Here is a 21521-nt window from a genome sequence, read left to right as displayed (position 1 = left end):
CCAATTGCATTTTTAGACAAGTGATATATATGACCGAAAATTACCTTCCAGAACATAGACATGAAGAAAGTACTTATAGTTACCATTGAGAAAATACAAAATGATTAGTTGCGTTGAAGTTTCTAGTTAGATGTAGGTGCCAAAGTAGTCAATTGTAGTCCATCTTTTTATTAATTGACCAAGATGTGGCATTATGAAACTGATTACTTTTTAAAGTATAATATAATGGCTGACATATTTTATCTCCAATTTCTATCAAGAATTCTTCGAAACATGCTATCATGAGTCCATCCTTGCTGATAGGAAAAGTACTTATCCAGGCATGAGCAATACATTCATTCTTGCAGTGCATCAGAGTACCAACTGATACATCAACCACTCTGGGATTTGATGTCAGAGGTTAAAAGGAATGCCTTTGTTCTAATATTAGTATGTTATTGTTGGAGAAAGCTCAGCTCTACAACACTATGATTACAATGTCTATCTTTCTTTCTCTGATAATGACAATGGCAGAAAATGATAAAGTTTGATATATGGTCCACATCAAATATTCCCTTGTTCTATTGATCACTGCCTACTTCAAATAATTTACCTCTCTCCAAAGCCCCCAAAGTAATGCAGGAAGCTGCAAGAAAAATAAAGTGTGAGATGTTGCAACTAGATTTTGAGTATCCATGATGTCTGTAATTAATTTCTGGAAAAGAGACCAGTTCAGATTGCCCACATTTTGTCTTGGTCTCTAAAGATGCCCGATTCAATGGGATTCATCTATTGTTCACTCCTTGCCTTTCTCCTCGATACCACTGGTGCAGGCCTTCTGCACAATGGTTTTGGTGAACTTGCTATATTCATTTAATATTTATTCAAAATCATGTTTTCTATAAACAAAAACATATTATTTCTTCTTTTCCAATCTACAGAACTTTTCCTTTTCTTGTCTTATGTACTAGGTAGGACTTCCAGGATAATGTTGGATGAGAGTTGTGAGAGAGGACGTTCTTATCTTCTTCCCGGGGTGGGGGGAAGCGGAGGAGTTTCTCACCATTAAATATGATGTTAGTTAGATGTTTTTTGTAGATGTTCTTTATCAAGTTGATGAAACTTCTTCTGTTACTAGTTTTCTTAAGAGTTTTTAACAAATTATCATAAACATGTATTAAATTTTCTCCAGTGTTATTCCTGAAGCAATTGATATAATCATATGATTTTTCTTTTCTTGCCTGTAGATGTGGTGGATTATACTGATTGATTTTTGAGTATTGGGTCAGCTTTGTATATCTGGGGAAAAAATCCCATTGTATGTGAAAGTCTATTTTTTCACTGTGGGATTCAATTTGTTGGTATTGTGTTGAGAATTTTTGTATTTATGTTTATGAGGAATATTGGTTTGTAGCTTTATGTTAAAACATTGGTCTGGTTTTAGTACACTGTGGTGTATCTAGGGGACAGTGTTCATTTAGAGGATGAATAGTTACTGGTTGACTGAAATATACCAAGGTGATCCCCAGATCAAGAAGAGAACTGAGGCTTTCCATCACAACCTGGGAGTGCTTATTGGAAACACTAGTTATGTCTATTAGTGAGTATTCCCAGAGAAAAACTTGAATGGATTTTTCTAAGACATTTTGTATTGGTTTCCTGGGGTTGCTGTAACAAAGAACAGTCGGGGGCCCTCGGTAGCTGCTGATGCATAGCAGGTAACCTCCTGCTGATAAAGGAAGGTCCCAAGGTACAATGCTATTTTACATAAGGGATTCAGTATTTGGTATCTGTGGAAGAAAGAGGTGTCTTGGAACCAATCCCCAAGTATACTGAAGGAGGACAATACCACAAATTGGATGCCTTAAAAACAACAGAAATTTATTCTTTCTCAGTTCTGAAGGCTAGAAGTTCAGAATGAAGGCATTGGGAGGATCGGGCTCTCTCTGAAGGCTCTAGGGAAGAACTTCTCATTGCTCCTCCCCTTCAGGTGGGGCCCACCTCTGGTGTAGGGCTTGCCGCAGCTGCACCACAGCAACCAGCTTCCGTCACCACTTGCCACCATTTTCCACGTGTCTCCTCTGTCTCTCGTCTGCCGTGGCCTTCTTGAGAGCATTAGTTGTGGACTGAGCGCTCACCCTGACACTACCGCCAATACAGTTACTCTAGTCCAGTAACTAAAAACATCACGCAGACACATTTCATCGGGGCCTCTAACTTCCTCTCAAGGAGGTCCCCATGTAAATTTCCTAGATCCCCAGGAAATTCATCCTGAGAGAGAGGATGAAATCCAAAGCTTACTCAGTTTTCCCATCCTGATGTTTGGTTTCTTCTCCCCTCTGGTCCTCTAATTCCCCACACTTAGTGACAGCAGATAAGGTTTTTATATACCCCATTTCCTCACAAGAATGTGTTGAGTTTTTTTTTTTCTTTTTTGGTGGTGGAAACATTCTTATTTAATCTGATAACCCAGACCAGGATGTGATGAGAAATTCTACTACTCCTTTAAAATGAACAGAAATGAATAAATGCACATTTAAGAGGCATCTTAGACAGCTGCATTAACTTGCATCAAAAGTAGGCCTTTGAGGGTCAGCGTGGCGATGGCTGACCCTTTGGAGCAGATGGGCATTTAGCTTTCTGATCCTGCCAGGTACCTTGTTTCCTACTTTGCACTTCCAGCTGCCCTGCTTGCCAACAGCCTGTGTGTATGGAGGTCTGCATAATATTTGTTACAAAGAAAGGTAGCCTTCTGCCTTTATTGGAATAATAAGAGTTACAGATTATTTGCCATTGGATAAGCTTCCTTTTTATTTTATCTTTTGAATTTTTATCTTCAAAAAATTTCATTATATTTTAATGCTAATATAAGAAAATACCATTTTGTAATTGTTTGAATCAATAAAGTTTTTGGAAAATAACAGTTGTTGAATGACAAAGGGAAAAGGTTGTTTCATTAGCCAGTTCTGGAGCTATTATTTTACAAGTATTGATATTTAAGTGGGTTCTAAATGGGAAAAGAGCCATAGCAGGAATCCATCAGAATTCAAACTGAAAACTTCCAATTACATACTTATTGTTTTAATTAAAAAAAATTCATCAATTTTTCCAGCTATACCTATGTTTAAAATATGTTTTAATTTCACCAGATTTTTTTTGTGCTAATTGGAAATATATGCACACAAACATCTATGTCTATACAATTTTCTGTTCCCTTGTCCTTTGAGGAGGATAGGGTATTAATTTTATGGCATTAAAAAAGAGAATCCAAAAAATTGGATTTACCAAGTCCTGGCTTAAACAAATGAAGTTTCTATTGAACAGAAGGTAGAGCTATCCGGCCAAACACTCAAACTCCAGAATCAAAGACTTGGTCATCTGGAAGAGTGTCATGCATACAACTTCCACCCCCAATGCTTGGGTGGTTCGTTATGTTATATAAACTCTCACCCACACAAGGAATAGCGGTGTGGAGATTCTCGGGGAAAAGCCAAATTCAGCAGCTTTGTGCTTTCTGTATTGAGGCTGAATTCATACACAGCTGATAACATTCAAATCTCATCTCACGAGAAGAGAGTGGAGAAAATGAATTGCTGTTGCTTTGAGCAGGACACTGTTTCATTTAGGGAATGCAAATCTTTTGGCTCTTTGATGCAGCTCAAGATTCTGCTTATTATAAATGGAAAGCAGTCTGTCATGCTCTGGCATTCCCACTGACACACACAATATCAGAGTGTACTAGGAGGAGATATTTCATTTTGTTTCAGCTAACTTATTTCATGGACACACTTAAAATACTGTGCCTACCACAGGAATGTCAAAAGCTTCAGACGGCAATTTCTAGGAAGGAATGGTCATGAATAAAAATAAATATCATGGAACAAGATGCAGTATTTCTTCCTTCCTTCATTTGGAATTCAAATAATCTAAATGTTTGCATTTGGCTTTTTTTTTTAAGATTTACATTTATGAATGAAATGTCAGTTTTAAATTAGATCTGTTCACAATCAGATTATTGAGCCCCAGCCACAATAAAATATTGATAATTTGGGCAGTGTAACTGTTAAGATGTACCTAAATCCTGGTTTTGGCAATTTGGACTTAGTCACTGCGAGGTGAGACACCCACTTCTCCACTTAACACCTAATGATGATTTACACCTGATTATATCTGCTTTGGGCTTCCCTAGTGGCTCAGAGGGAAGGCAATGGCACCCCACTCCAGTACTCCTGCCTGGAAAATCTCATGGACGTAGGAGCCTGGAAGGCTGCAGTCCATGGGGTCACTGAGGGTTGGACACAACTGAGTGACTTCACTTTCACTTTTCACTTTCATGCATTGGAGAAGGAAATGGCAACCCACTGCAGTGTTCTTGCCTGGAGAATCCCAGGGACGGGGGAGCCTGGTGGGCTGCTGTCTATGGGGTTGCACAGAGTCGGACACGACTGAAGCCACTTAGCAGCAGCAGCAGTGGCTCAGAGGGTGAAGCGTCTACCTGCAATGTGAGAGAACTGGGTTCAAACCCAAGGTCAGGATCATGCTCTGGAAAATGAAATGGCATCCCACTCCAGTACTCTTGCCTGGAAAATTCCATGGACTGAGAAGCCTGCTTGGCCAAAGGCCATTGGAAAACAAAGCATTGCCAGCAAAGGTCCATCTAGTCAAAGCTAGATGTTTTTCCAGCGGTCATGTATGTATATGAGAGTTGGACTATAAAGAAACTGAGCATTGAAGAATTGATGCTTTTGAACTGTGGTGCTGGAGAAGACTCTTGAGAGTCTCTTGGACTGCAAGGAGATCCAACCAGTCCATCCTGAAAGAAATCAGTCCTGAGTATTCATTGGAAGGACTGATGCTGAAGCTGAAACTCCAATACTTTGGCTACCTGATGTGAAGAACTGACTCATTGGAAGGGACCCTGATTCTGGGAAAGACTGAGAGCAGGAGAAGGGGATGACAGAGGATGAGATGGTTGGCTGGCATCACCAACTCGATGGACATGAGTTTGAGTAAGCTCCAGGAGTTGGTGATGGACAGGGAAGCCTGGCATTGTTGCAGTCCACGGGGTCACAAGGAGTCAGACATGACTGAGCGACTGAACTGACTGATACCTACTTTAAAATGCTGGGAAAATGACCCTGGATTTCATCTCCTCAATATTATTTTGACTACTAGAGCCATCACAGATTTTTAAGTTTAAAGTTTCAATTTGGGTGTAGTCCAGATGATCTGAAGCTGTGCTGTGCTTAGTTGCTGTCATGTCCAACCCTTTGCAACCCCATGGACAATGGCCCACCAGACTCCTCTGTCCATGGGAATCTCCAGGCAAGAGTATTGGAGTGGGTTGCCATGCCCTCCTCGAAGGGATCTTCCCAACCCAGGGATAGAGCCCAAGTCTCCACACTGCAGGCGGATTCTTCACTGTCTGAACCACCAGAGAAGCCCAAGAATACTGGAGTGGGTAAGTATCCCTTCTCCAGGGCATCTTCCCGACCCAGGAATCAAACCCGAGTCTCCTGCATTGCAGGCAGATTCTTTACCAGCTGAGCTACCAGGAAAGCCTGATGATCTGAAGGGTTCTCTCTTAAGTTTCATAGGGTAGGTGAGAGTGTTTTATGTATACTTCACAGTTAGAATCTGATTCTAAGTGGTTGATTTCCATCACAGGAAATAATAATCAGGCAAACAAATAACATCTTTGTGTTTTTACATTCTCCCATCCATCTCTCCAAAAGAAAAAGGAAAAAACAAGCTAGGCTTATCTTTTTTTTTACCTCTGAGAACAATTTAAAAAATATCGAGTGTGACTATGCCTTAGGTGCTGAGAACATGATGATGAACGGGGCTGTCACAGATCCTGCTGATAAGCATCTCTCACTCTAGCCAGGAGACAGATGCTCACGCATGCAATTCCGATGCAGCTACTAAGGGACATGACAAGGGCAGCTTGGATGATGGCAGGGCACATGGCAGGAGCATCTGTACTGGACTTGATGGGTCAGAAGGCTTCCTGGGGAGGTTGTGTCTCAAAAGAACCTGGAAGGATACACAGGAATTAAGCCACATGAAGCTGGGTGGACCGCAGTAAGGCAGCTCTGGGAAGGAGGAGCGAAGAGAAGAGCATGACAGGACACAACTTGAAGTTAGGTAGCACTTGGTGTTGATCAGAAGGGATGGAACAGAGGCTGGGAATGGAAACATAGGTTCTGAAGGGCTTTGTGTGACACTGGAAGAAATTTAAACTTGGATGAAGTGGTTAGGGAGTTCTTGCAATAATTTATTTTAAGCCTGTGTCTTGGTTTTAAGTGATGGTTAGCATTATTGAATGAATCAGCTAAATGTTCCTGCTTCTTTCTCCAAATCTTTTAGATATTATAGAATATGCAAAGATTCAAATATGAGGATTCCTATGGTAAATGTGTCCTGGAATTGAATGTAAAAAAAAAAAAAACCTTACCATCAGATGTTTATACATCCTTTTGTTAGGAAATAAAAACAGGAAAAAATGATTTTGCCTTATCAGAAGCTCAAAACACATTTTGCATTGCATTCCTTCAAGGTATCAAGTATAGGTTCTTTAACATTTTTTTGGTCATTTTCATTTTCTTATTGAAAAGTATCTTGATATTGCTAACTGTCCAGAATTTAGAAGTAAATAGGTATAAATCATATATATATATACATATATATCTATCTCAAAATAGAAACATCACGTACATTTCCTAAGCGTTCTTAACTTTTAACCAATAATTTTGGTTCATACTTTCATAAGGGGAATTTTTCATCAAGACAAAAATTTTAACCAAAAGAATAATCACACTCAAGTATTTGAAATTAAAATATAGCCTGAAGAATAACTGAACAGCAAGCTATTCTTCACTGCTGTGGGGATTACTAGGTACTGAGTAACCTGGAAAAATACGTAGATAGGTAAGTGGGTAGATAGATAAATGTTAATAAATAGATGGATGGATGAATAGATAATAGATAAAAAGATAGACAGACACACAGCTACTGGAACTATAACAAGACCATCAGCATAATGCTCTATTTCAACATTTAAGCTCTATGTATAAAAATATGTGATATATATATATAAAGCTTATATATAGATAGATATACCTTGTGTTTGATATATAAATCAAATGTATCAGGGACTTTATACGCCTTATTTGGTCATGCACCATAGCTAGATATATATCCCATTCTGCTCCTCAAAGGATAAGCAATCACTAGCATGCAACAGGTAAAGCAAACCAGTGATTCCCAGGCCTTTACAACCTCAAACCAAAATTTCAACCAAGCTGGCATCAGTTAGTTTTCTGGGTCTGTCTGATGTACAAATGTTATTAAACTTTTGTTTGATTTTCTCCTATTAAAAAAATTCAACCAAACTGACAAAATGGGATGGGAGATCCCACTAAATTAACAAGATAGAGATAGAGTAAGATAAGAATTTATTACCTGGGTCTGCCAGCCCTCTTTGGACATAAGTAGGTTTTACTCTCTAGCTTCAAATGAGAATAGCAATTTGGCAAGATATTCACAACACGTGAAACTGGACGAAAAGGATCCATAGGTGAATTAAGAGACTATGATTTCCCTGGGATTCTGCATATATGTCTTTAATAGGTTTCTGTCAAAATTTTTAAGAAAATTAAGGGATTAACTTTTTAAATTAAACTGAATACACAGCACAAGAAAATATATGCCACACATATATTTTTACTTAGCCACACATTTCACATCTTCAGATAACATCCAGTAACTTTTTAATATCAACTTGAATATATTAAATTTAAATATTTTTATTTGCAGACAGTCTTTACAGCAACATAATTAATTCCTCCCATCTATCAAACATGTATAATGAATATTCTTTCAACTATAGATTTTACCCTAACATGATGAGACTACATTTAAAATCTAAAAACAAATGCTTCTCTTATACACGCTTATTTTTTTTAATGAACTAAAATGATGATCCTTTTTTCTGAATAATACATTTCAGAAAGGCACAGAACATTCTTCAGTATTACAGGGATAATTATAAGAAAAGGATAGACTTCATCTTATGTCATCCTATTATATACTTTTTCTCTCTGAGATAATACTAAATATATCCCCCTGAGTTTAATTTCAAATCTTTGAAAAAAAGTCTTAAGAAATTGGAAAGGATTTACGTTTCAATTCAGAAAACATCATTTTCCTACAAGGAAACAGTTCAAAATCACATACTAACTCCACTCTTTTAATTTTTAATATTCTAATGAAACAAATATCTGAAGGAGAATTAGTGGGCAAGAGGCAGTGGGATGACAAATTACGTGAGAGAATGCTATTATCCTTGGCCTTCATAGAGTACTTGCCATTTCCCAGATCTTTACAAGACATGAAATTAAAACCATCAGTTGCCCAAGAGGTAGACTATGAACCCATCTCCAAATGGGAAAATGAGCACTGTGATGCCTTACCACTCTGCTGCTGCTAAGTCACTTCAGTCGTGTCCAGCTCTGTGCGACCCCATAGACGGCAGCCCACCAGGCTCCCCGGCTTACCACGCTAATGGCTGTAAAAATGGTTAGCAGCAGGACAAGACTAGAAGCAGGAGGAGCTGGTTACAACTGTATACACATGGCTGCCCGAAACACGTCAGTGGAAGGACAGGGGTACTGCTGGTCCACCTCTGCAGCTATGCTCCACCTTGCTCTGTGACACACACAGCTGATGGAAGTTTCCGTCTCACACAGCTGATGGCACATCTATTCTCCAAAGTCAAACCCATGAGAGCAATATGGGGAATGACTGTTTGCAGTGCCATCCTCAGACTCAGGAATGTAGGCTACGTTGAAACTACATAGAACATATTTCAAGAAATGGGATCAAAACAGGAAAAGCAAAATTGAAAGACATCTTGTGCAATAATGAAAGTAACAATTTTAGTTCAACGTTTCTACTCTTATTCTACAAAGAGATGTTTATGAGTGAGTACAAGTAAAAACAGATTATGAAACAACTGGATTTGAAATAAAACTCACATCTGCACATCTATGTAAGCCTTGGTTTGCATGCTCTTAAATTAGGAGGGAATAAAGATAGTATAATTTGACTGGGTTTTATATTGAACACATCTCTTTCTAGAATTCAAAGATGTATCCTGATTCACTGCTAATGATTCACCAAGCTCTTCAAATACATTAAAGCACTAAAGAAATTTTGATTATTTCACAGAGCTGTGGCATTAGCCAAAAAAGCAATATGGCTAGACTGGAAGTACACTTGGTAGGGGATGCTAAATGGGAGATGCAGGAAAATAAACAGCTGTATTGTTGTCCTTTAGGCTCATGGGAAAGACATCCATGGGTGCCAACCCTGCATTACTGTGTGAGTAGCCAGTACATCAGGGACACGGTAACATAGATGACACACAGCACGATCCAGTTTATCCTCGTGATGAGCGGCCTGCAGTTACCTGTCACGTGGAGGACGACACTGGAAGAGAGAATGCCGCTAGGGTTTTGGGCCCGCGCCACATAGAGGCCTGCGTCTGCCTCGCATGCCTTCGGAATGAAGACCAAGTGTCTTGTCTCCTCGTGTAAAACCTGCAAATGCCCATCTGCAGACAGTTTCTGGCCCTTCTTGTACCTGAAGCAGAGAGTCAATTTTTAAAGTCAGGATCATGGTTGATTTGCATCATTTCCAAGTTCTAATAAACACTGCAACTGGGCCCACTGCTACTGCAATATTTTCTAGCATTAGCAGGAACTCTGCAGCAACCACAAACCCAGTGGAGCTGTTTGTCTTTCAAGCAGTGGTTGGCAGCTGGTGGCCAAGGAAGTATTTGATGGACTCAGACTGTGTTTTTTAAACACTGAATTTTTTGACATTTAATTAGAACACTGCATATGAAAATTCAGATATCCAACTCCTCTTTATAAAACCAGGCCATCTGGTCACACTGGGCCACCATTTTCTCATGGCAACAATTACCCCAAGAGGGATATGGCACCTTCTATTTGACCTGTGTCCTTCTTTCAGCTGCTATGAAACAGCAGCTTGTGACTTCTTAGTCTACTGAAGCAAGACTCTTTGTTCCCCATCAAACTCATCCTGCAAGATCCCTGGAGAATGCCAATATGCCACTTTAGAAGAAGGTACAGATATAGCACTTGCTAGCAAGATGAGCTCATTTAATTTTTGTGAATTAATTTCATTAGAAGAAAATGATTTATAATTATAAAGGACATTCATGCAATTGGATTGTTACTCTTAATGACACATTTCTAAAAGTTTCTTATGAATATGAGCACTTAGCTGCAGCATTATATAAAGCAAATAATTTGTTTATTTTGCACACTCTAGATTCTTGCTTATTTATTTCTCCCCATGTTGTTCCATCCAACTAGTGGTGACAAACCTGAATCACTTTCTATTCCCAGTGCCTGAGTGATGATTTTGCATTTTTCTGAGTGTCCTAAGACTGATTCCCTGACAGCTTGCCAGTTGTTAACTGAGAAAAATTGTTGTAAATTCAAGGGCAAGATATTTTTTTCACAATATCACAGTAGTTCTTCAACAATAAATGCTAACCAAGCCATATTTTGTGTGGACAAAAACAAGAAACACTTCAGACAACATTTTTTTTTGGAGTGAAACTAATATTTAATAATGAATTAAATAATGATATTAAATAATGAATTTACTGATATTAAATTCATAAATATGAATTTTCTGATCTGTAAAAAACATGCAATTATAAAGACAACAAAATAAGACAAAGAGCATAAATGGCTACACTGTAATCCAAGTGCAATTTCATTTAATAATCTGAGAGACCAACATTTTTTCATAAATTATTTAGCTAACTGATCCACACTTCAAGTACCATCAATGGGCAAACACAGTAATTGAAACTGTTATTGTCTACTGAACATTATGATAAACAAATGCTATTTTACTTAATTTATAAGTATAAACTTGTGCTCATGTTTTAGTAACTTTGTCCTCAGAGAAATATATTTAAGGTTGAAAAGTTTCTAAATGTTGAAAAGTTTCTAAATGTTTAAAAGTAACCCATATGTTAAGGAAGTTAGAACTGCTTTTATAACAACAATGATTTAAAACCTGTATTCTGTGTTGTACTTTTATTAAAATAAATAGGCTAAAAATAATGATGTCTCTAGAGTAAAACCACATTGTTCACAGCTCAGTCGTTATGCCACCTTTCAAAAAGGGGCTTATTGCCTATCATAGAAGCAACTATGAAGGGAATATTTTTATTCCATCTTCAACACTGAAGAAATTTATAAAAAGAAATCTTAGTGAAATAAATGATGTTTGAAAAGTAGCATGTGTGACTCTTGCGAGAGGGAAAAGATGAAGCAGGTAGATGACAGAAAAGGGAAATACCCAAAAGCTTTTTTTTTCACTGAATGCAGGTTGTTAAACCAAGAAAATTTCATGCTTGTGTAGAAATAAACAGTAGGAGAGAAGTTCAAGCCCAACCTTTAGAAATGTGGAATGTCAAACCGATACCAAGAAATGGCGCAACTAAGTTGCAGTGCTTTTGGACTTGGTTAAACTAGTATTTTATATGGTTATTTTCTGGGGGTGTTAGCCATGTGGCTACTAAAATGAGAGTTGGGGGTTTGATGTGAGATTGAAACATGCACAGCTGCAGTGATGTAGAACATTAACCAGCTTCCCCTAGGCTTTAAAGTTAGTGCACACAGAATGATTTGCTCAGAGAAGAGATTCAGTTCGTTTCTGTTTATGGCTTGTCATTATAGGCTACCCACCATGTCAGTGTAGGCTCTGGAAATCCTGTTACTTCGACTTCCAAAGTCACTGGAGAACCTTCCATGACAGTTACGTTAGACAGGAGCCTGGAGAAATTAGGGGCCCGGCCAGCTAGGCTGACCATGCTGGTCTTAGCTGCCGTACTTATCATCTCTTCTCGGGGAACCATTTGCCTCTGACAGGCCTGGCTGGGCCCTGGGTGAAACCCGAGGCCTGAGAATGCATCCTGGGAAGCATGCAGCCTATTTCGGGTTTTAGTGACGTTATTATCAGCATGCATTTTCTCTGGTGTTTCTAGCAAATGCCCCTGAGCCTGGGGGTGCTGCTGCGAAGCTCTGTCATGCACTTCACTGCACATGCTCTCTGGAAGTTGAGCACTGATTTTGTGGAAGGCAGTACTCTTTTCCAGAAATCCTTGGGATGTTAATGGGGGCTCAGGTTGGACCTGGGGGGAAGGCTTCTCAAAATGACTTGAAAACGTTTCTCTCTTATTGCAAGCATCAGCAAAAGCAGCAGGTGGAGGAAAGCCAGATTCCAGGGCCTCTCCTGGACCGCTGGCCCCCATCTGCATCTGGTGGCCGCTTAGGTGATGGCAGGGGAACGGGCTGACACGCGCCTCCAGCTCCATGTCAGACGGAGTAAGGAGAGAATCAGGGCTTCCTGGGACTGGAGGCAGGGAGATGTCGTCGGGTGAAACACACTCATACTCTTCTCCTGAAAGCACGTCCACAGGCAGAAGCAGGCCTTGGGCGCTCTCTTTGCTGGGGACCAGCTGCTTTACGCCCTGTGGAAGCTGACCCTTTCGTGCTCCATTGATGGCCAAGGTGGCTGCTGGCTGGGCCTGCTCCTTCAAAATGGAAAAGCCAAAGTTTCAAGTTAATGTTGACAAAGCCACCTTGAGAAACAACTTGAGAAGACCTGCAGTGAGTGACAGCTGGGGGCCCTGGCCCCAGCCGCACAGAACCTGAAACCATTTGTCCACTGAGCCTGAGTGTAGACCGTCCCATGACTAAGGAATGGGTAAACTGACCTGCAGCCGCTAAGTGAGAGGTGACAGGTCTTGCGAAATAGAGGAGAGAAAGCCCTGGTTCTCATCTCTCATGATGGGGTGGGACTGGATCCATGTTTCTCAGATCATGGTCTGAGGAGTCTTCTCCCACTAGCAAATTCTGCTTTGGTTTACTTATCTGTCTGCACGTCATAGAACGTGGTTCCTAAACATCAGAGGCTTCTTTTTAGGTGATCCTCACATCCTCCAAGAATAACCCTGCTTTTTTCTCAGGAAAGCCACTCATTTTTTAAAAAATTATTTTAAAAAATTATTTTTAAAAAACTAACATTTACCATTTGAACCATTTTTAAGTGTACAGTTCAGTGGCATTAGGGACATTCATGTTGTCATGCAACCATCTCCATTATCCATCTCCAGAACCTTTTCCTCTTTACAAATTGAAATTCTGTACCAATAAAACACTAACCTCCCATTCTTCCCTGCTCAGCCCCTTCTATTTCCTGTCTCTATGAATTTGACAACTGTAGATAACTCATATAGACAAAGCCATTTTTTAATGACTGGTTTATTTTCTAAAAGACCCTTAGTTTTATTCTTGCAATGAAAAATATCTACTGAGCACCTATTATATTCTGGCTTCTGTACTAGACATGGGAGAGATAAATGGTGAGTAAAACTAGGTAGAATCCCTCCCTCTTGGAGATGCCAGCCTAGTGGGGAAGTAGATACAAAGGGAACAATCACACATTGCGGCCTTCTGCTGGAGAACGCACCAAGACACAGTGGAGGAACGCTTGCCCCTTGTCTTTCTGCCCCATGTGGAACATAGGCCATGCTAGGAGACTGAGAAAGCAGTGATCCATTTCACTTACTCTATTCTAGGATTTCTCTCCACTTATCCATGTCCATCTCTGGTTTGATGAGAGGTTCAAATATCCTTTCTGGCATGGACTCAAAAGAATATTGAAGCTGAAAGAGATCTAATCTATCCCAACCTGCTTGTTCTATATCCACTTCTTTCTTTGCCTTTCCACAGCATTTGGGGTGCATTTTTACTTAATTTAACAGTTACTGGGTTTTGTCCTGTTATTACCACTTGCACACGAGAAAGCTGTGTTTTGTTCTGAGTTTGAGTTCTTCATTTTAGCCCATAGTTCTACTCCTGACATATACAAGTGATTTTTGAGAAATAAATGTTTTCAGGTTGAAGATTAAAAGCAAAACAATGTGCCTTCTACTATTCTACAGATATGACTTATCTTCAGAGAAAGCATAAACCCAGTTGAGAAAAGTTGGTTTCCTTCAGCCATTTAGTAGAAATTTAAATCCTGAGTCTAAAGCCAGAAGCTCTTAAAAGCTTTTCTCTTAAAAAAAAAAATTACTAGTGGGATAAAATATTTGTAAACAATATGACAAACCAAATCTCATACAACTAAGCTACAAATAAAACATGGGCAAAGGATAAATAGATATTTCTCCAAAGAAGACATACAGATGGCCAACAGGCACAGGAAAAGATGTTCAACATCGCTAATCATTAGAGAAATGCAAATGAAAACTACAAAGAGTTATCACCTTCCGCCAGTCAGAATGGGCACTGCTAAGAAATCTATAAAAAATAAATGCTGGAGAGGATGTGGAGAAAAGGGAGTTCTCCTACACTGTTGGCGGGAATGTAAGGTGGTGCAGCTACTGTGGAAAACAGGATGGAGGTACCTCAGGACACTAAAGATAGAATTACCATATCATTCAGCAATCCCATTCCTCGGCATATATTCACACAAAACTCTAATTTAAAAAGGTGCACACACCCTTATGTACACAGCAGCACTATTCACAATAGCAAAGACATGGAAATAGCAAAGAGCTGGAAATAACCTAAGTGTCCATCAACAGAGGAGTGGATAAAGGTGTGGTACATACGTACACAACAGAAGAGTAATCAGCTACTAAAAAAAAAAAGAGAGAGTGAAATAATGCCATCCGAAACAACATGGATGGACCTAGAAACTCTGCCATACTAAGTGAAATAAATCAGAAAGAGAAAGACAGATACCATGCAGTATCACTTGTATGTGGAATCTAAAATATGGCACAAATGAAACAGAAAGAGACTTACAGACATAGAGAACAGATGTGGTTCCATGGTAGGGGGAAGTTACGGGAGAGATGGATTGGGAGGGGGTTTATCAGATGTAAGCTATTATAGAGAACCAATAAACAGTAAGGTACTACTGTATATAGGAAATGATATTCCCTATCCTATGATAAACCATAATGGAAATGATACATGTATGTATATGTATAACTGAATCACTTTGTTGTGCACCAGAAATTAACACAGCATTGTAAATCAACTCTACTTCAATTAAAAAGTTACTAAATAAACACATATTTCATAGGGAGTGTCCCTCCTCCTTTTGGTTTTCCCACCACATCTTTGCTCTTTCTTTCCACCTCTTCCTGAAAGTGGAGTGCTTATTTTCCTTTTCACAGTGACTTTGATCCAAAAATAGTCTAAGAATCTCCTCTATGCCATTCTGAGAGCCCCTGTTTGAATATTTTTTCCTGAAACAGAGCTTTCCTGGAAAAGAATTTGATACTTTGTTCATGTTAAGAATAACTTCATGGGATAGCAAGCACATTTGTTAATCTGAGGGTCATGCAGAGGGTGGGCAACTTCTCACTGACTTCTTTTGGGCAGCCTATGCAACAGGCTGAGGAGAAAAATTTGGGTAAAACTCCAGGCTAATCCCCCTACTCCATACTCCCCCTAGGAAGGAACTGACTTATGCAGCTGTGGGTTTGGAAGAAGAGACTAGGCATGGTCAGCTCTGTCTCTCTGAGGCTCTCTCTTTTGGATCTGCCTTCCACCAAGTGGGTGCATCTACATTGGTTCTAAGGTTTGAAAACCTCTGCATGGGAAGCCTGTGTTCTTCAGTTGTGCACCCAAGTGACTGGGAAGCCAAGTCTGTCTCATCACAGATGAAATTTTGGGAAACCCACTAGGAACGTCCCACCCATGACTTCCAATCCACCTTAACTGATTACTAATTCCTGACTCAAGTGTCTCACTTTCAGGCGGTGATAGATTCAAGAAGGGAATCCAAGGATATATATATATATATATATATATATATATATATATATATATATATATATATATTTACTCCCTATAATTCCTGAAGTAGAAAAATACTTTCCATTAAAAATAACAATACCATTTCTACTGACAATAAGAGAGAGTTCTCTCAAATCTTTTTCCAGAAACATTTTAAATTATTAATGTTAGCCCCCAAATATGCTTATTTCTGGGACTTATTTCCTTTCCAGGTAGAAAGTAATGGGTGGAATCATCATTTCTTTGATCTATATGCTATGTTTTTATGAAAGGGACTTTACTAGTTCTTCTTTTGTTTTTATAAGAATCATACAGGACTATTGATTTGCAATTTTGATTCGCAAAATTCTCCAAGCTAGGCTTCAACATTATGTGAACTGAAAACTTCATGTTCAAGCTGGATTTAGAAAAGTCAGAGAAACCAGAGATCAAATTTCCAGCATCTACTGGATCATAGAAAATGCAAGAGAATTCCAGAAAAAAATCTACTTCTGCTTCATTGGCTACTTGAAAGCTTTTGACTGTGTAGATCACAACAAACTGTGGAAAATTCTTAAAGAGATAGGAATACCAGACTATCTTACTTGCCTTCTGAAAAACCTGCATGCAGGTCAAGAAGCAACAGTTAGAACTGGACATGGAAGAACAGACAGGTTCCAAACTGGGAAAGGAGTATGTCAAGGCTGTATATTGTCACACCGCTTATTTAACTTATATACATCATGCGAAATGCCAGTATGGATGAATCACAAGCTGAAATCAAGACTGCAGGGAGAAATATCAATAACCTCAGATATGCAGATGACACCACCCTTATGGCAGAAAGTGAAGAGGAACTAAAGAGCCTCTTGATGAAAGTGAAAGAGGAGAGTGAAAAACCTGGCTTAAAACTCAACATTCAAAAAACTAAGATCATGGCATCTGGTCCCATCACTTCATGGCAAATAGATGGGGAAACAATGGAAACAGTGAGAGACTATTTTCTTGGGCTCCAAAATCACTGCAGATGGGGACTGCAGCCATGAAATTAAAAGACGCTTGCTCCTTGGGAGAAAAGCTGTGATAAGCCTAGATAGCGTATTAAGAAGCAGAGACATTACTTTGCCAACAATGGTCTGCATAGTCAAAACTATGGTTTTTCCAGTGGTATGTATGGATGTGGGAGTTGGACCATAAAGATGGTTGAATGCCAAAGAATTGATGCTTTTGAACTGCGGTGTTGGAGAAGACTTCTTGAGAGTTCCTTGGACTGCAAGGAGATCAAACCAGTCAATTCTAAAGGAAAACAATCCTGAATATTCATTGGAAGGACTGATGCTGAAGCTTAAGCTCCAATACTTTGGCCACCTGATGCAAAGAATTAATTCACTGGAAAAGACTCTGATATTGGGAAAGATTGAAGGCAGGAGGAGAAGGGGACCACAGAGGATGAGATGGTTGGATGGAATCACCGACACAATGGACATGAGTGTGAGCAACCTCTGGGAGTTGGTGATCGATAGGGAAGCCTGGTATGCTGCAGTCCATGGGGTTACGAAGAGTTGGACATGACTGAGTGACTAAACTGAACTAAACTATTGATAAAAGTGTTGAACACTGCAGAGTTTAGTACAAAGCTAGTTGTCTCCCCAGGGCAAGGCAAACTGTCTTCCAGGTTGATACTGATGAAATACTTAACACTCTTGGACACAACTATAACCTTACTGAATGCCCGTCCAGTTCACATTTCTCCACTTAAGAGAGTTATTGTGAATATGCTAATTAAATGACTTCCTGAAATAACAATAAATTTTGTCTATGGCACAAACCTAGAATTTTCTATTAAATAATCATCTCAGAAAGCAAAATAAGGTGAGTTTAACACAAGTTTTTCTGCATAAATCATGTTAGCTTTTGGCACTTCCGTCTTTATTTTCAAATGGAAACAAGCTTTCAGTTTTAAAGTCATTATGCAATTTTATAAAAATCCATTTTAGAACTTAATAAGCTATTTTTCCTGGGTCTACTAGTTTTCCTTTATAAAAATGGTTTTCAAACTTTCACAGATACCAGCTATTTTTAACATTTATCCACCATAAAGCCATGTTTTGCCATTAGTAGAAAAGAAAAGTGAAAGTGTAGTCACTCAGCCATGTCCAACTCTTCAAAATCCCATGGCTCCTAGACAACCAGGCTTCTCCATCCTTGGGATTCTCCAGGCAAGAATACTGGAGTGGGTTGCCATTCCCTTTTCCAGGGGATCTTCCCAACCCAGGGATCGAACCCGAGTTTCTGGCATTGTGGGCAAATTCTTTACTACCTAAGCCATTAGGGATCCACTGCCATTAGTAGAAAGAGGTAGATAAATCCATGTATCTCAGCACAGACAGGATATATTTGCATTAATCTGATGAGCTCTGGCAAAGTGGCTGAGAAACTCTGATTTACTGCATCAAAACACAGCTCATTCTTAATTTTGTCTTTGTTGATTCCTTTTTTCCTCATCTTCTAAATATATGAATGACTGTGATCTTGTCTTTAAGTTCTCTAATTTTCTTTCTATACTCTTCCCCTCAAAGATCTCACCACACTTTCATATCTGATGAGCAATTAACTTTTTTGTGTGTGTGTGCCCAAATGGTCTTTTTATTTTTTTATCTATAGCCTCATATATTATCTCTGTCAGGATTTCTGAACTTTCATTTTCACTAATAGACATTATCACTTGACTTTATAATCACTACCATGTGGCAACCCACTCCAGTACTCTTGCCTGGAAAATCCCAAGGATGGAGGAGCCTGGTAGGCTACAGTCCATGGGGTCCCAAAGAGTTGGACACGACTGAGCAACTTCACTTCACTTCACCATGTAGGCAAACAAAATGAGCATCTTGGAAGAGAGAAAATAGGGATATACTATATCCGTTGAACTACATGTATAGCACCAATTGTCCAAGTCCATAGAGTGGGGAGCCATCCCGGAGGGAAATTTAAGTGATCACCACAAGACTTTATCTTCTAAAATATCTCCACAAATAGATAATCTTCTCTTGGGACAAATCGGATTTAAGGAAGGTAAGTGGGAAGTGGATAAAGAAAGATAGTGAACATAGGGCTTGGGCTATGAAAGGCATTTCTGGGAAAGGCCTTTGGAAGGGGATTTGGGAAATCAGGGGGTAACTTGGTACCTTTGAGAATTTGGGGAGGACAAGAGAGAACAGAAAAGTGGTGAAGAACACTTTTGCCCTTTCCATTTTTTTGCCAAAGCAAATGCCTCAAGAACATCTTACTCCTCCAACCAGGTGATCAGGATTAGTGGATGAAGGCCCAGGGACTGTCCTCGCTCACTTTGATAAAAGCACTCCCCTGAATTTTGTGCTACGAAAGTACTTCCATGCTATGCCTTTATTAATCATTGTGTAACAGATGAATGGCAAGCGGGAAAAATTTGGCATGGGAATCTACAGCATTATTACATAATAACATTATATTTGTATGCAGCAGTTTCTTAGAACTCCCTTTTGGTCTTGTGAAAAAAGTTACATGGCTGAAATTCAGGAGAACTGGGCTGCCAGCCAGCCCAGTTCTGACACTACTTTCTGTGATTTCTGCAGGGCAAAATATTTCATCTCTTTTGGCCTCAGTTTCCTCACCTGTAAAATGAGATTTGATCAGATAATTGTAAAATTCCTTCTAGTGGTAGAATTCTGTAACCGTAAATACAAGTCTTGGATAGCTCTGTGATTTTAGGTGAGGCTCTTCTACTCTGTGCCTCTGCCTAACCTTAGGGGTTTTCAGATATTCCTGTGAATTTAGCTTCAGTGCTCACCTTAGGGAATAAAACACCACCACTGATCTGTTAGCAGTACAATGGGCACTGCATTTACTGAATGGCCCAATTTCACCAGCTGCATTTTTGTAGTCAGAAAGATGAGAAGCGCTTTACTATCTCCAGGAAAAAAAATCTTGTGATGAATACATTCCTGTAATAGTTTGGTGGAATTGTTCTTTCTGACTCAAATAATGTTTTGGAGAAAAATAACATTGTGTAAGGGTATTAGAATTGAATGCAGTGACTTCCAGATAAGTTTTTGATTTGGTGCTTCTGGTTATCTTCCCACATGGCATTTTAGGAACTCATTACATTGGACTTATAATGCAAATGATACAGACAATAAGAGGGTAAATATGATTGAACTGTTTAACAGAGAAAATTAACTGCCACCCTTTCACTTTGCCAGTTGTGCCAGAACGCATATGTGAAATGAGGTCAATGAGAGATCTTGACAGTTGTAATCATGGATTTTCACTTTTATCCTAAATAGCTGATGATCTATCATGTCTTTTAATTTATATTAAAATAAAAGTGATTTCTCAATGAAAATTAATCTCAGTGAAAATAAAAGGAATCTGTTCCTTTGATTTTTTTCCAAGAAAAGCAAGAAAAGGCATTTTTACCAAGTATAAATGAATGTGTTTCAGGAGCAACAGCTTTTGTTTCTAATTTTAGCAGATATATGTTGTTGACAATGTAAATCTAAAAAAAAAATCATACGATGTTGAATTTAGTATCTCTTGCAACTTAGTTAAGAAAATGTGATGTGTCTAATGTTATTCTTTATTATTTCGACTAGTTGGTCTCAATCAAAGTTGATTTTGCTCCCGCAGGGACTTTGATAATTTCTATAGAAAATTTTTGGTTGTCACAAATGGTTGGAGAGTGAATACTGCTGGCATCTAGTCCACAGAGGCCGGGGATGCTCTTAACACCCTACAATGCACCTGGACAGCTCCCATCACAAAGAATTCTTAGGGTCAAAATGTCAATCGTACTGAGGTTGAGAAAACCTGATTTAGACAATCAGAGTAACCAAAGATCATCTGATACAAGACTGAAGTCCAGCTAAGGTTTGGCAGCTGTCCTTTGCCTCAGAGAGGAGTCAGGGTTTAAATGCTACAAGGCCATCCCACCAAAAAATGTCAGTTTCCTTAATATGGTACTTGCTGCCTGGTGGTTGTATAATTGCATGAGACCTTGACATAGATTTAACCTGCATAAAAGGGCCTATAAGGAAGTTCTAAATACCATATTTAGTTTAAGAAAAGATGTCTTTCTCCATGAGATGACGGCAATAAGTAGGGAGATTTTTTAAACTCTCGTGCCATGAAAGGTATATTTTATTTTATTTGGGAGCAGTTGAGAATAATGTTGACTCTGCTGTCCCTTCAGTTCCTTGGGAAAGAGACAAACACTGGGAAAAAACTTGGCAATGCATAAAATCGAGAGCTAATTATAGTCCGGGAGCTATGAACAGATAGTGAACAACTTATACTGAAACTCCATAATGATGCAATTTAAATAATGCTTTTGAAATGTATTTGCATTTTGTGAGCATTTGCAGTTTTTGCTACATGCTTAATTTATATGCAATGCATAGACTTTAAAATAATTTAACATTTCTATAAATACTTTAGTGTTTATCTTTCAGTTGCATTCTATGTTTTAGTACATATTCCTAGAAATATCATGTTAGAAGTAGATTCTACGGGAACGAGATACAATCTAATTTCATGTATTAAGGTTTTCCAATGGGTAGTGTAAAACAACAGAATCATAGCTTGGTGGTATGA

The 21521-nt window shown here is 38.9% G+C and overlaps 1 protein-coding gene across 7 annotated transcripts in view; it reads right to left on the bottom strand.

The window, feature by feature from the left end:
• Positions 1–7684: 7684 nt before the first annotated feature.
• The window catches only part of CCDC141 (coiled-coil domain containing 141), a 248238-nt gene continuing 234401 nt past the window's right edge, over positions 7685–21521 (bottom strand). For 4 of the 7 annotated variants that reach the window (XM_069577068.1, XM_069577069.1, XM_069577073.1 and 1 more), the window contains 2 exons: positions 11778–12625; positions 7685–9624 (listed from right to left, as the gene is read on the bottom strand). In XM_069577068.1, coding sequence (XP_069433169.1) covers positions 9357–9624; positions 11778–12625 — 1116 coding nt within the window. In that variant the 3' untranslated portion in view covers positions 7685–9356. The remainder of the gene's footprint in view (positions 9625–11777; positions 12626–21521) is intronic. The other 3 variants (XM_069577070.1, XM_069577072.1, XM_069577075.1) reach the window with 2 other exon arrangements.

Source organism: Ovis canadensis, chromosome 2 (assembly GCF_042477335.2).
Source record: "Ovis canadensis isolate MfBH-ARS-UI-01 breed Bighorn chromosome 2, ARS-UI_OviCan_v2, whole genome shotgun sequence".
Lineage (NCBI taxonomy): Eukaryota > Metazoa > Chordata > Mammalia > Artiodactyla > Bovidae > Ovis > Ovis canadensis.
This window is presented reverse-complemented; position numbering and strand designations above follow the sequence as displayed.